This window comes from Erinaceus europaeus, chromosome 6 (genome assembly GCF_950295315.1).
Source record: "Erinaceus europaeus chromosome 6, mEriEur2.1, whole genome shotgun sequence".
Taxonomy (NCBI): Eukaryota; Metazoa; Chordata; class Mammalia; order Eulipotyphla; family Erinaceidae; genus Erinaceus; species Erinaceus europaeus.
Genome location: NC_080167.1, coordinates 17,547,716 through 17,560,278, shown reverse-complemented (window position 1 = coordinate 17,560,278; position 12,563 = coordinate 17,547,716). Strand labels below are relative to the sequence as shown.

General features: G+C 60.5%; 1 protein-coding gene across 17 annotated transcripts in view; it reads left to right on the top strand.

Moving 5' to 3' along the window:
• Positions 1 to 12,563, top strand: part of NCOR2 (nuclear receptor corepressor 2) — a 118,460-nt gene that overhangs the window by 91,452 nt on the left and 14,445 nt on the right. For all 17 annotated transcript variants that reach the window (XM_060193276.1, XM_060193290.1, XM_060193289.1 and 14 more), the window contains 12 exons: positions 3,017 to 3,137; positions 3,678 to 3,840; positions 5,496 to 5,648; positions 6,752 to 6,888; positions 7,144 to 7,246; positions 7,388 to 7,492; positions 7,590 to 7,696; positions 9,067 to 9,217; positions 10,026 to 10,166; positions 10,286 to 10,372; positions 10,784 to 11,073; positions 12,047 to 12,398. In XM_060193276.1, the coding sequence (XP_060049259.1) occupies positions 3,017 to 3,137; positions 3,678 to 3,840; positions 5,496 to 5,648; positions 6,752 to 6,888; positions 7,144 to 7,246; positions 7,388 to 7,492; positions 7,590 to 7,696; positions 9,067 to 9,217; positions 10,026 to 10,166; positions 10,286 to 10,372; positions 10,784 to 11,073; positions 12,047 to 12,398 (1,910 nt within the window). The remainder of the gene's footprint in view (positions 1 to 3,016; positions 3,138 to 3,677; positions 3,841 to 5,495; positions 5,649 to 6,751; positions 6,889 to 7,143; positions 7,247 to 7,387; positions 7,493 to 7,589; positions 7,697 to 9,066; positions 9,218 to 10,025; positions 10,167 to 10,285; positions 10,373 to 10,783; positions 11,074 to 12,046; positions 12,399 to 12,563) is intronic.

The window sequence follows — 12,563 nt, the reverse complement described above, 5'->3', positions numbered from 1 at the left end:
AAGGGAGGAAAGTCTGACTTTCAGATCTGACATGTTCCTGCGCCCTGAGCTGCTTCCTCTGCTTCCCCTGAGTCACCTGGGGGCATGTCAGCATGGAGAGTTCCAGAACATTTACTCCCAGGGATCACTGTCTCTGTACTGTGCCTGGGTCCTAGGAGCCAGCCAGCCTCCCCAGCTTCAGGCTGGACCCACACGCCCACCCCAGGCCCCGGCCAGTCTCCTCACTGGGCACTCGGCCTGCCTTCCCCGCCCTCCCCGCTGGGCTGGCAGCCTTCATGCTTCCCACCGCCATCCAGCGCTTGCTCCCCCGGGAGCAGGCCCGGAGACGGGACACCTGGCCCATCAAGCCTTGGACACACGCCCGCCCGCTGACCTCCCTGGCTGGCTGCCTGCGCGGGTGAGGTGCATCAGCAGCCTTGAGGCCACCCCTGTAGCAGGGCCGGGCTGCCCCTGCGCGTCCCCTGCAGCTGGGGCTCCCTAAGATGGTGGCTCTAGGGGCGGGGTGCAGAGGCCCTGATCCCCGCTGACTGTCCAGGAACAGCCATGCGAGGGCCCAGGGCCACCAAGGAAGGCAGTCTATGACAGAAAGACTTGGGGCAGGGGAGTAGGCAGGCAGGGCGCCGAGCAGCCGGCGCTGGCACCAAGTGGGTCTGGGTGGGACCCAGCCAGCCAGAGCTGCTGTGCAAAGGTCCTGGGGCCACACAAGCTTGAATTCAGTAGAGAGTGAGCCTGTATGACTGGGGCGAGTAGGAGGGGAGGGGAGGATGGCACGGGTGGGGGGTAAGGATGGTGAAATCGTGGGGACACAGGGAAGCCTGTGATTGTGTAATTACTGCTCACAAACTTGCCTTCTATTTCTATTTGAAAAAGTATTTTTACTGTCAGAGACAGAGAGGCAGAGACACATAGAGAAAGAAACCACATCAGAGCTGCTTTCAGTGAGCTGGGTGCCGAGCTCAAGCCTTAGTCGTCAAGCAGGTCCAGCACCCGAGTGAGCTGCTTCGCGGTCCTCCGTTTGTATGTTTGTTTCCCCTTTTACACACGTATGGAGTTGAGTTTTTTTAAGTTGTTGGCAAGAGCGGCGCAGTTAGTGTGGCAGACACTGGATGTCTGACCAGCCCAGAGCAGGCTCATTTTTCTTTTTTACTCTCAGTGGCCTGTGTGACCCCACCATTCCCAGCAGCCAGGCCTTTTCTTTGTCTGTTTCAGGGTAGAATATGGGGGGGAGGGTAGAGAGAAAGCGAGCAGGAGAGACACCTGCAGCAGCGCTCTGCCCTGCCACGCCACGTATGAAGTTTCACCCCTGCAGGTAGGGAGTCGGAACTTGAACCCGGGTTCTTGTGCACAGTGACACATGCACTCCGCTGAGCATGCCACCATCTGGTCCCCCTTTTCCTTGTGTACCGTTCCCGTCCCATCAGAGCACGGTCCCTGTTTGTTCACTCTTTCCTTTCTCTTTCTTTCCTTCTCTCGCTCTGTTTTTCTTTCTGGTTTAATATTGATTTACAAAATTACAAGATAAGGAACAATCGCACACTATTCCCACCACCAGACAACTGCTGTGTGCCTATTCCCTCCACTGGAAACTGCAGTAGTTCTTCCAGAGTCAGATATAGCAATATGTCTGTCTGTCTGTCTGTCTATCTATATTTTTTTCAGTTCTTTCTTATGGTCCTGCCTTCCATCCTAACTCTCACCTACACCTATTACTACTGCTGAATGTAGCGTCTTTAGACCACGTGACCATTTGCCATCACCTTTTACTACTTCTGAGTGTCCTTCCTTATCTCCGGGTCCTGATGAAATTGGGGTTCAGAGCCCTCTGGCCATCTTCTCCTAACATTTCTCCCCCTCTAGGGGTATGGACCAAAATTCTTTAAGGGGTGCAGAAGGTGGAAGGCCTGGCTTCTGTAATTGCTTCTTCACTGGACATGGGCGTTGGCAGGTCGATCCATACCCCTAGCCTGTTTCTCTCTTTCCCTAGTGGGGCAGGGCTCGGGGAGATGGGGTTCCTGGGCACCTTGGTGAGGTCGTCTGCCCAGGAAAGTCAGGTTGGTGTCATGGTAGTGTCTGCAGCTTGGTGGCTGAAAAGTACTTATGACACGAAGGCTCCTGCTTTTTGGATTGTTCTCAGAGGGTTGCTGCCACTTCCATGTGATTCCAAAGTGTCCCCCCTGCACTGATTCCTCGGGCTGAGTCCTGTCTTTGCCTGTCCTAGATATTTCTTGAGGGCACTGGGGGGCAGCAGTGCAGGTGGGCTGGTCCCCACAGGACGACTCAGTCACTTGCAGGCCAATGTGTTCCCGGCCCCAGCAGCTGAGCTTGGTGCCCTGACTCCCCAGGGGTGTTTCTGTGTCCTCTCAGTGCCACTGACTGCAGTGCCAGCCTGGTGAACAGGCAGGGGTTCAGAGATGAGGAGTGGCCAGTCCCTACCCCAGGGGACCTCGTGTCAGCTTGGAAGCCAGAGCACACATGCACTGGGCATTGGGCCCAGGGCTGGGCATCCTGGAAATCCCCGAGGCCTTCCTGAAGGAGGCCCCACAGGCAGCTGGGGTTACTCAAGAGCACCCCTGAGCCACAGTCCTTCCCTGTGTCCCTCAGCCCTTGGTGCCCTGCATGTGCCCAGCTGGCGAGGCAGGGTCGGTCACTCTTGATGAAGGCTGCTGACTGGGCAGGCCAGTGGGTGGTGCACATGCCTCCAGCCCCTCCATACCCCGCACCCACATGCTCTGGTGCTCTCTGCACCTCAGAGCCCACTCCTGGGGTGCCCTGCCTGAGGGTCCCTGTGCTTAGTGCCCCACCTGGGAGCCCCTCCCCTGGGCCCAGGTTAGGGTGAGGCACCTCCTGTGGCTTCTGGCACATTCCTTGCTTTTCTGGAAGCTTCCGGGCCTGTGGGGCTGAGCCAGGCTTTTGGGGGAAAAGGGGTTATTGACTCCCAGCTCGGGCCCCCGCCCTTCTCACCACACACACACCCCGGGAACCCCGTGGCCGTAGCAGAGTCTGTCTGTGTGCCCAGGCTGCTGTCCCCGCGGCCCAGCCTCCTCACCCCGACCAGTGACGCCAGGGCCAGCGCCTCGCCCCAGAAGCCCATGGACCTGAAGAAGCTGAAGCAACGGGCAGCCGCCATCCCCCCAATCGTGAGTGCCGGGGCCCTATCGCCGCCTCCTTCTGGGGGCCCTGGACACAGTGAGGCCGGAGGCACCCGCAGGCAGCTGGGTCCCCTCCAAGGGCTTCCAGCACCCCCAGACCACATACAACGGAGGGGCACCAGCAAGGCCTCCTCCAGCTATTGTGGCACTAGAGAGGGACGTGGGGACGCCACTGGTCCTAATCTTTGCAGGAGCCCCCGAATTCTCAGCCCAGGCAGGCAGTCCCTTGGGGGTGTGCTCCTCCCCCTCACAAGTGGCAGCCTTCAGCCATGGCTGTCCTCTACTGGCAGGTGGCCTGGCGTCCCTTGTGATGGCATAGGTCATGCAGAGTCTCATTCTCATTCCCACATCCTGGGACTGGGGGCGCAGGGGGGACGGGGTAGCCACCCCCTCCATGGTTCCTCCTCCAGGCAGCTTGAGCTCTGTGGACCCCTCACACTCCAGGCAGCTCACATGCAGGGCCCCAGGATTGCTCCCTTTGGGGGGCACCCCTGGGAGAGTGTCACCTGTGCCCACTTTTCTCAACAGGTTGCCAAAGTCCACGAGTCCTCACGGGAGGACACGGCTCCCCCAAAGCCGGCGCCCCCCGGCCCACTGCCCACCCAGCACCTGCAGCCTGACAGTGACCCTGCCCAGCCCAGCAGCAGCCCCCGAGGCAAGAGCCGGAGCCCTGCGCCCCCCGAGAAGGAAGGTGAGTGTCCTGGGGTGGAGGGGAACCCGTGTCTCAGGTGGCCCTGTGGCTCAGGAAGTAGCTGGCAGGTGGCATTGCTTGTTGGCAGGTAGCTGTGCTTGTTGGCATTCGTCAGGCCTCGCTGTCCAGGAAGCCCTGTCCTTAACGCCCTTGTCCCTGGCCCAGGTCACTGGGTGTGGCGGGCCAGTGGGGGCTCCCCGATGGCCATCCCCCCACATGCATGTCGCCACGTGAAGCTCAAGGTCATGCAAGGCTAGGCTGGCCTCCCGTCTGACCACCCCGCTCTCCTTGGTCCCAGGAAGTCCCAGGTTGTGTCTGTAGGGGGCCTTGCCTGAGCCGCCCACACCCTGTAGGGGTGTGGGTGCCCACAAGCTTGGGGTTCCCTTTGCCAGGCTCTGAGGCCAGTGCTGTCTCCCCTCCTTCTCTCGAAAGCCAGCCTGGCCCTTGGCCACCCAGCCTCCACCAGGGCTTTGCTGTGTCCTCTGAGGACAGAGAGCGGGCCTGTCCCCGGAGTGGGGGAGGGAAAGGGGGTTGGCCTCTGGGCAAGGACACAGGTGCCAAGCTGTGCGTGCTGGGCGGGGAGCTGGAGAGCCCTCCTGAGGAGCTGCTCAGGGAGGTGCTGGGGGCAGGGGAGTTAGCTTCAGGAGACGGGAGGTGGGGGGGTGCAAAAACCCTGGGGCAGAAATGTGATCTTGGGGAGAGTGGCCTGTGTCACCATGCCTGGGCAAGGTGGGGAGGGCAGGCAGTTGGGGAGGGATGTGGACGCCACTTGGCTACATCTTTGCAGGTGGGGGTTTGTTTTGGGGGTGCCGGAGAAACCTGTGGGAATTCACGTGGTAGTTCTCTGGTTTGTTTTCAGAGAGGTCTGTGTCTTGCTGCTGGTGACAAAAACAGGCCACAAGGACCCAGGGTCACAAATGATAGGAGGGGACATGTGGGCGGTCCACAGCGTAGAGACAGGGTCTGGGACCAGAAGCATGTTCGGACTCAGAGCTTTGGTCTGGGCTAGATCAGGGTGGGAGCTAGTCCCCACATCCCCAGGCTTAGGGGATCCTCCTGTCCCAACACCCCTTCCTGAGCCCCAGCCAGAACAAGGCAGAGATGTGTGGGGGAGGGTCATGGGCAGGCCCTGTAAAGGAGGTTCTGGGGGCTTGGGGAGCCTGGCCCCCGTCATTGTGTTGTCTGTCACCCTTCCTGTGGTCCCAGGTGGGGACTCTGTCTCTAGGAGACAGATGGGGGGCTGGCGGGGGCCCCCTCACCATGTGGAGGTGGCCCACAGGCGACACTCAGCTGTTGTCCCCTGGCCAGAGTGCTCTGATGTCCTTGGGCTGGCTCTCAGATCCAAGCCGCCTATGTCTGAGACACAGACCTGATGTCAGCCCGAGGATGTGTCTGTGCCTCAGTTTCTCCCTGTGACATGGGTCTGGTATGGCTTTACCTGACCATTGGGGAAGCTCAGCTCCCTGCTCTGAGAAGCCCCAGGCCCCAGCATACACTCCACACTGAGCAGAGTGTTCTGGGGTTTAGCAGTGTCTGGCTCACAGACCAGGGGACCTGGTATAATCCCACTGTCGGCTGCGGGGTAGAGGGCCCTGTGTGAGGGGTGGGGGGGGGGGCTCCTGGTACCTGACTGCCTGCCCCTCCCCACCCTCCAGAGAAGCCCGTGTTCTTCGCAGCCGAGGGCCAAAAGCTGCCCTCGGACTCGCTGTGCTGGGCGTCTGGCCTGCCCTTCCCTGTGGCCCCCCGAGAGGTAATCAAGGCCTCCCCTCATGCCCCAGACGCCTCAGCCTTTTCCTACGCCCCCCCTGGTGAGTACTCAGTGCAGAGTGAGTGGGAGGGGGGCTGTGTGGGTAGAGGGGCAGCTGGCTGGGGCGTCAGGGACTATGAGGGGCAGAGGCAGTCTAGAGAAGTGCAGGGAACTGTGTGCCCGCAGACGGAAGTGTGAATGGGGGCTGTGGGCCCCAGGGCTGGGTGTGAGGACCCTGAGGGGTGAGGTGGCACAGTGCTAGAGCACCTGCCTTGTGGGCACAAGGCCCTGAGAGGCCCTGTGTTCAATCCCTGGCCCCATGTGAGAGCAGCCGTGATGAAAGGGAGCACTCCAGCTCACTGTTTCTCATAAATAAATAAACGGAAACAACAAAGCTGGCGGTGCAGAGAGAGAAGCTGCTGTTCCCTGGGGCACACAGGAGCCATAGCAGGTGCCCTGAGGGGAGCAGGTGAACCAGGGCCAGACTTCCTCTTATTTTTCATGGTGAAATTTATTTATCTACCTATCTATCTATCTATCTATCTATCTATCTATCTATCTATCTGATAGAGACAGAAGTCGAGAGGGAAGAAGGAGTTCTAGGAGAGAGATAGAGGGCCGGGACATGGCACGCCCGGTTAAGCACACACACCACCACGTGCAAGGACCCGGGTTCATGCCCCGGCTCCCCACCTGCAGTGAGGATGCTACACAAGTGGCGAAGCAGGTCTGCAGGTGTCTGTCTTTCTCTCTTCCTGTCTCCTCTTCCCTCTCAATTTCTCTCTGTCCTGTCAAGTAAAAATAAAATAGAAAGAAAAAAGGAAAAATAAAAAAAGAGGAGAGACCTGCAGACCTTTTTCTTCACTGCTCCTGAAGCTTCTCCCCTGCTGGTGGGGACCAGGGGCTTGAACCAGGGTCCTTGCTCACTGAAATGTGTGCACTCTATTGGGTATGCTGCCACCTGGCCCCAAGCAGTAGGCTTTGGAATAGAGGTGCTTTTGGTCTTCCAGCACAGGGGCTGTTGGGGGGGTCAGGTGAGAGTGGCGAGACTGGTCTGGATGTCTGGTTAAGGTGGGAGGGCCTGGCCGGGTGGAGCCCCTCTGGGGGGTGGGTTGCCTGGGTGTCTCTGAGCCCCTGTGATAGCTAGCTGCTGGCTTCCTGCAGGCCACCCGCTGCCCCTGGGCCTTCACGATGGTACCCGGCCTGTGCTGCCCCGCCCTCCCCCCATCTCCAACCCGCCGCCCCTCATCTCCACCAAGCATCCCGGCGTCCTTGAGCGGCCCCTGGGCTTCATCCACCACGTGAGTCGGGTGGGCAGGGACAGGGGACAGAGATGACGGGCCTGCTTCTATGACAGAAGCTGAACCCAGTGGTCAGAGCCTGCCCACCTGTGGGGACTCTGGGAAGGCTCACCCCAGGGCAGCCGGGAAAATGTGGCTGGTGCCCCAAAGCTGTGTGACCTCAGGAAGTCAGTCAGTGGGGTGTCGGGGCTCCCTAGGGTGGAACATGTGATTTCTGGCCCCTGTGACCTTTGCCCTCTGCCCCCACCCCTGCAGTCGGGGGCCTTGCAGCTCCACGCTCCCTACTCAGAGCACGCCAAGGCCCCCGTGGGCCCAACCACCTTAGGCCTGCCCCTCACCATGGACCCCAAGAAGCTGGGTGAGGATGGGGGCCCCCTGCCCGTCTCTGAGGGGGCTGAGGGAGGGGGCAGCATGGCCTGTGGAACTGTGGAGGGAAGCGGGCCTCTCATCTTCCCTGTCCCTGTGTGTGGCTCACCCCCAAACCCCTGGCTCTCCCCAGTGCCCTTCAGTGGGGTGAAGCAGGAGCAGCTGTCGCCACGGGGCCAAGCGGGGCCCCCTGAGAGCCTGGGGGTGCCCACTGCCCAGGAGACATCCGTGTTGAGAGGTGAGGGCACAGGGTGGGTAGGGCTGGCAGCCAGGTCCCCAGGGTGACCCTCCCTGTGCTGTCACCAGCTCACAGGGTCCTGTGTCATGTCCTGCAGGGACAGCATTGGGCGCAGTCCCCGGAGGAAGCATCACCAAGGGCACCCCCAGCACACGTGCACCACCCCCTGAGAGCCCTGTCAACTACCGTGGCTCCATCACCCACGTAGGTGCTGGGCCTGGGAAGGAGGGGGACACAGGACAGCACGTCCAGAGGGGTGACCAAGCCTCCATTAGACTGGGCTGAGTCCACCTGCCCCACCTCCATGCGCACAGCGTCCTAGGTGGGCCTGTCCCTGGTCCTCTCCAGAGGCCACAGGTCCCACCGTCACCCTCCTAGTCCCTAGTCATGGATGGTGTCCACTTTGTAGGAGCCTGGGCAGCTCAGACTGCACAGAGAACACAGACCCTTCCCTTCCCTTCCCTTCCCTTCCCTTCCCTTCCCTTCCCTTCCCTTCCCTTCCCTTCCCTTCCTTTCCCTTCCCTTCACCCCTTCCCTTCTCCCCTTCCCTTCACCCCTTCCCTTCTCCCCTTCCTTCCTCCCTTCCTCCCTTCCTCCCTTCCTTGCCACTAGAGTTATCTGTGGGACTCAGTGCCTGCAAATGGGATCTAGTGATCATCCCAGCAGCTAAGAGAAATGGGGCAAAAGAAAGTGGAGACAGACACTTGCAGGCAGCCCTACTGCTCATGAAGTCTGTGGAGACCTGGTTCTTGTGCATTGTGACTTGTCACATCACTACTCGACCTCTTTTCTTCTCTCTTCTTTTCCTCTCCAGCCCCCCAGCCAGGATTATCTCTGGGCTCAGTGCCTGCACAGCTCCACCATTCTTAACACCCACTTATTTTTTTGATAGACACCTGCAGCACTGCTTTACTGCTTATGACACCTGCCCCCACCCCCACAGGTCGGGACCGGGGGCTTGAACCCTGGTCCTTGCACATGATGAGGTGTGTGCTTTGCCAGGTGCACCTCTGCACCCCCCCACCCCCCAGCCCTTGAGCAGATCTGCTCTTTTATTGGGCGCTTACTTTGGGCTCTCGTTCCCATCAAGGGGTCTGGGAGTCACTTAGGGCAGGACATGTCCCGGGTGGCCCATCTTAGTCTGAATCTACACCCTAATGTGGAGGTCACTCCCTGCTAGGCCTTGAGTTACTTCAGGGACAGCTCTGGGTAGGGTTACCAGGGAGTCGGGGGCTCAGGTTGGGGACACCTGGGGTGGAGTCACAGCGCCACAGAGTAGAGCCACTGAGCTGGATGAGGGCCTGGTGTCCCATCCAGATTTGAGTCCCGGTCCTGCCTTGAAGGAGCCCAAGTGACTCAGGGTCCCAGGCATGACGGGGGGGGTGGGGGGTGACGTCCTGTGTCCCAGCAGCAGCTGCCACTCAGTGCGTGTGATGGCTGTGGGACATTCCAGTCTCCGGAACAGGCTGGGGGACTGTGACTCTGGGTGTCCCCTGTGAACGGGCAGGGTGGCGCGGAGTCTGTGTGGGGCTGTTCCCAGGATGCTGCTGATGTGTGCCCCTCCCCGCCCCCAGGGCACCCCCGCAGATGTGCTGTACAAAGGCACCATCACCCGGATCATTGGAGAGGGTAGCCCCGGCCGCCTGGACCGCAGCCGTGATGACGGGCTGCCCAAAGGCCATGTCATCTACGAGGGCAAGAAGGGCCACGTGCTGTCCTACGAGGGTGAGCCTGGGGGTGAGGAGGAACGAGGTGCCAGGGCCGCGGTGACTCTGGGAATCAGCAAGCCAGCCGCAAGGGATGGCTGAGATAGGGTTGGGGGGAGTAGGGGGCTTTCCCGCATACACCGACTGTAGCCCAGCTCACTGGCCAGCTGAGAATGGAGGCCACATGCAAACCTCAGACCCCCTTTCTGGACTCTAGGCTCCAGGCCCCTGAGCCCAGCCAGGAGGAATGAGGCAATGAGGCAAGAAAGCCTGGGTTGGAAGGGTTGGGGATGGGTGGGGGGCCCTTCCTGGCAGCGGGATGTCGAGGGAAAAGCGCTAATGGCCTCTCCTTGCAGCTGCTGGCGCCCGGAATTGCTGTCGCCACAGGCAGACGGGCACTCTGCCAGGGACCCTGGGGGGGGGTGTGGGGGGGGCATTAGCGCTTGATCCTCTCATATGGCTTACAATTTGCCATCTGCGGGAGGGGTTCTGATCAGGGCTCTTGGCTTCCCATGGGATTCCTGGGGTGCAGTGACCAAGGGGGACAGTAGGTGGGGAACTGTGGGCTCTGTGTCTCGGGGGGCTCTACTCTGTTCTCTAGTCACTCACTGTCACCCGTCTGCAGGAATGCCCCCCTTAGAGCCTCCTTGTTTCTGTCCCCTGGATTCTCCTGGCTGCAGGCAGTCAGCAGGCAGGTGCCCGGGCAGTGCCAGGTGGTAGGCCTTCCTCAGCCTGCCTTTTGCACGTCCTGGCCTGGCAAGGGCTGCCCTGTGCTCCCCAGCCCCTCCAAGGCCATGCCATGCTTAGTCTTGGACATCTGCTTCCAGGGGGCTTGTCAGTGACACCATGCTCCAAGGAGGACAGCAGAACTGGCTCTGTGCCCCCCCACGAGACGGCCGCCCCCAAGCGCACTTATGACATGATGGAGGGCCGAGTGAACCGCGCCATCTCCTCTGCCAGCATTGAGGGTAGGTGCCCACACCCAGTGCACACGAGCCCCAGAGGGTGGGAAACTGAGGCTGGGCCTGGTGGCCAGAGTGCCCAGGGAAGTGACCATGCCCAGCTCTGACCCTGGCCTCGTCTCCAGGTCTCATGGGCCGTGCCATCCCACCCGAGCGTCATAGCCCACACCACCTCAAGGAGCAGCACCACATCCGTGGGTCCATCACACAAGGTGTCCCACCCCTCCACGTTGCCCTGCAGTGGGGGGCCCACCCAGGATTGGGGGAGGCTTATGCTGGGGAGATGGGGCCCGCACATGGGGAATGATGGGCGCGCTGCCAGAGCACGGAACACAGACAGACAGCTCAGGTTTGAGCCCAGGCCCCACATGGCAGGTGTTGTGGCATCTCTCTGATTCTGTTTGGGAACATAGGATAAGCCAGAGTTGTGGTGCCCCAGGCCTGCAGAAATAAAGTAAGATAAAAAAAGAAAGAAAAATGAGAAAGCAAACCACACCCCACACCTCCACCCCGTGGGGCCTCTTACTGAGTGGCAGTTAGGTGCTGGCTGCAGCCACTTTAAGTCTGGAGAGGGAGAATGGAAAGAGGGGTGGGTGAGGAGGTCAGCGCTCCACCCCCTGCAGGCACCCCCAGGTCCTACGTGGAGGCCCAGGAAGACTACCTGCGGCGGGAGGCCAAGCTCCTGAAGCGTGAGGGCTCACCACCTCCTCCCCCGCGGGACCTGGCCGAGGCCTACAAGGCACGGGTGCTAGACAGCCTGGGACCCCTGAGGTTGAAGCCAGCACATGAGGGCCTCGTGGCCACGGTAAAGGAGGCCGGCCGCTCCATCCATGAGATCCCCCGGGAGGAGCTTCGGCGTACGCCTGAGCTGCCCCTGGCGCCACGGCCGCTCAAGGAGGGCTCCATCACACAGGTGCCTGTCTGCTCCCCTGCTGCTTGCTCTGTTCCACCCCGAGTGCTTGTCCAATGGCTTGTTTAAACCTGTAGCTGGGTTCCAGCTGCTTCCCCCAGTGTCCCGAGGGTCTGGGGTGTCCACCCAGGGTCAAGGAGGTTAGGTGACTTGCCCAGAGTCGGCATGAGTAGCAAGGAAATGGCCCTGAGTCGTCAGTTTTGCTCTCAGCCTGTCATGGTGTTTGTGACGATGAAGGGAGAGCAGCCCCCACTGTGTGAGGAGCTGGTCATTAGAGGTGACTAAGGGCACAGTCCACTCGCACGGCTATTGATTCCAGAATATTCTGCTTTTACCAGAGCACTGCTAAGCTCTGGCGAATGGTGGTGCTGGGGATTGAACCTGAGACCTCAGAGCCTCAAGCATGAAAGCCTTTTGCATCACCATTATACTATCTCCCCAGCTACCCTCCCCTACATTTTTTTTTCTAATTGGGTGTTTTAAGTGTGGTTAACAGGTGTCTGAAGGAATAGAGGTGTTTTTTGTTTGATTTTTCACTTGCAGAGACCCAGACTCCCTGTATCCAGTGCTCCCCAAAACCTGCCTGAACTGGGAGGGGTGTCAGGCTGTCTCAGTGGTGCCCCATTTTTTTTTCTACTTACATTTTTCCTGCCAGGACCAAAATAAAACCTCCGCTCTGACCACAGAGCCTTAAGCATTGGGACAGGACAGGGCTACTGAGCTTTGCAGCTGGATGTGCTGGCTTGGCCATCCGGTGGGCGTGGAGGGCTCCAGAATGATGGCAGGGAGGTGCTGGCTACATGTGGGTACCGAGCCTCTTTTTAGTGAACCCCACTTTAGGTTCCGCGTCTTTAGCTTGCGAGCTGGGCTGGCAGTGACAGGAGTGACAGGAGTCCTTCCCCTTGGTCCCCTGCCCTTTGGTGCTTGGGGGGGAGGTGGTAGGCGAGGCTGAGATGCTCACACCCCTTCTTTCCAGGGCACCCCGCTCAAGTACGACACCGCAGCACCCTCCTCAGGCTCCAAGAAGCACGACGTGCGCTCCATCATTGGCAGCCCCGGCCGAACCTTCCCGACCGTGCACCCGCTGGACGTGATGGCCGACGCCCGGGCGCTGGAGCGCGCCTGCTATGAGGACAGTCTCAAGGCCCGGCCGGGAGCCAGCAATGCCGGGGGCTCCATCACCCGGGGGGCCCCGGTCATCGTGCCTGAGCTGGGCAAGCCGCGGCAGAGCCCCCTGACCTATGAGGATCACGCGGCGCCCTTCACCAGCCACCTGCCGCGGGGCTCCCCGGTGACCACGAGGGAGCCCACGCCGCGTCTGCAGGAGGGTAAGGGGCGTGGCCTTGGGCAAGGCTCTGGGCGGGGCCGTGTGCAGTGCTGCAGCCTGAGCGGGCGTGTCCAAGCAGCTGGGGCGGGGCCTGAAGGGGAGTGGCTAGATTCGTGTCTGGGTGGGTGTGGTCTTGGAGTGGGCGTGGTTATGTGGTGGAACCTAG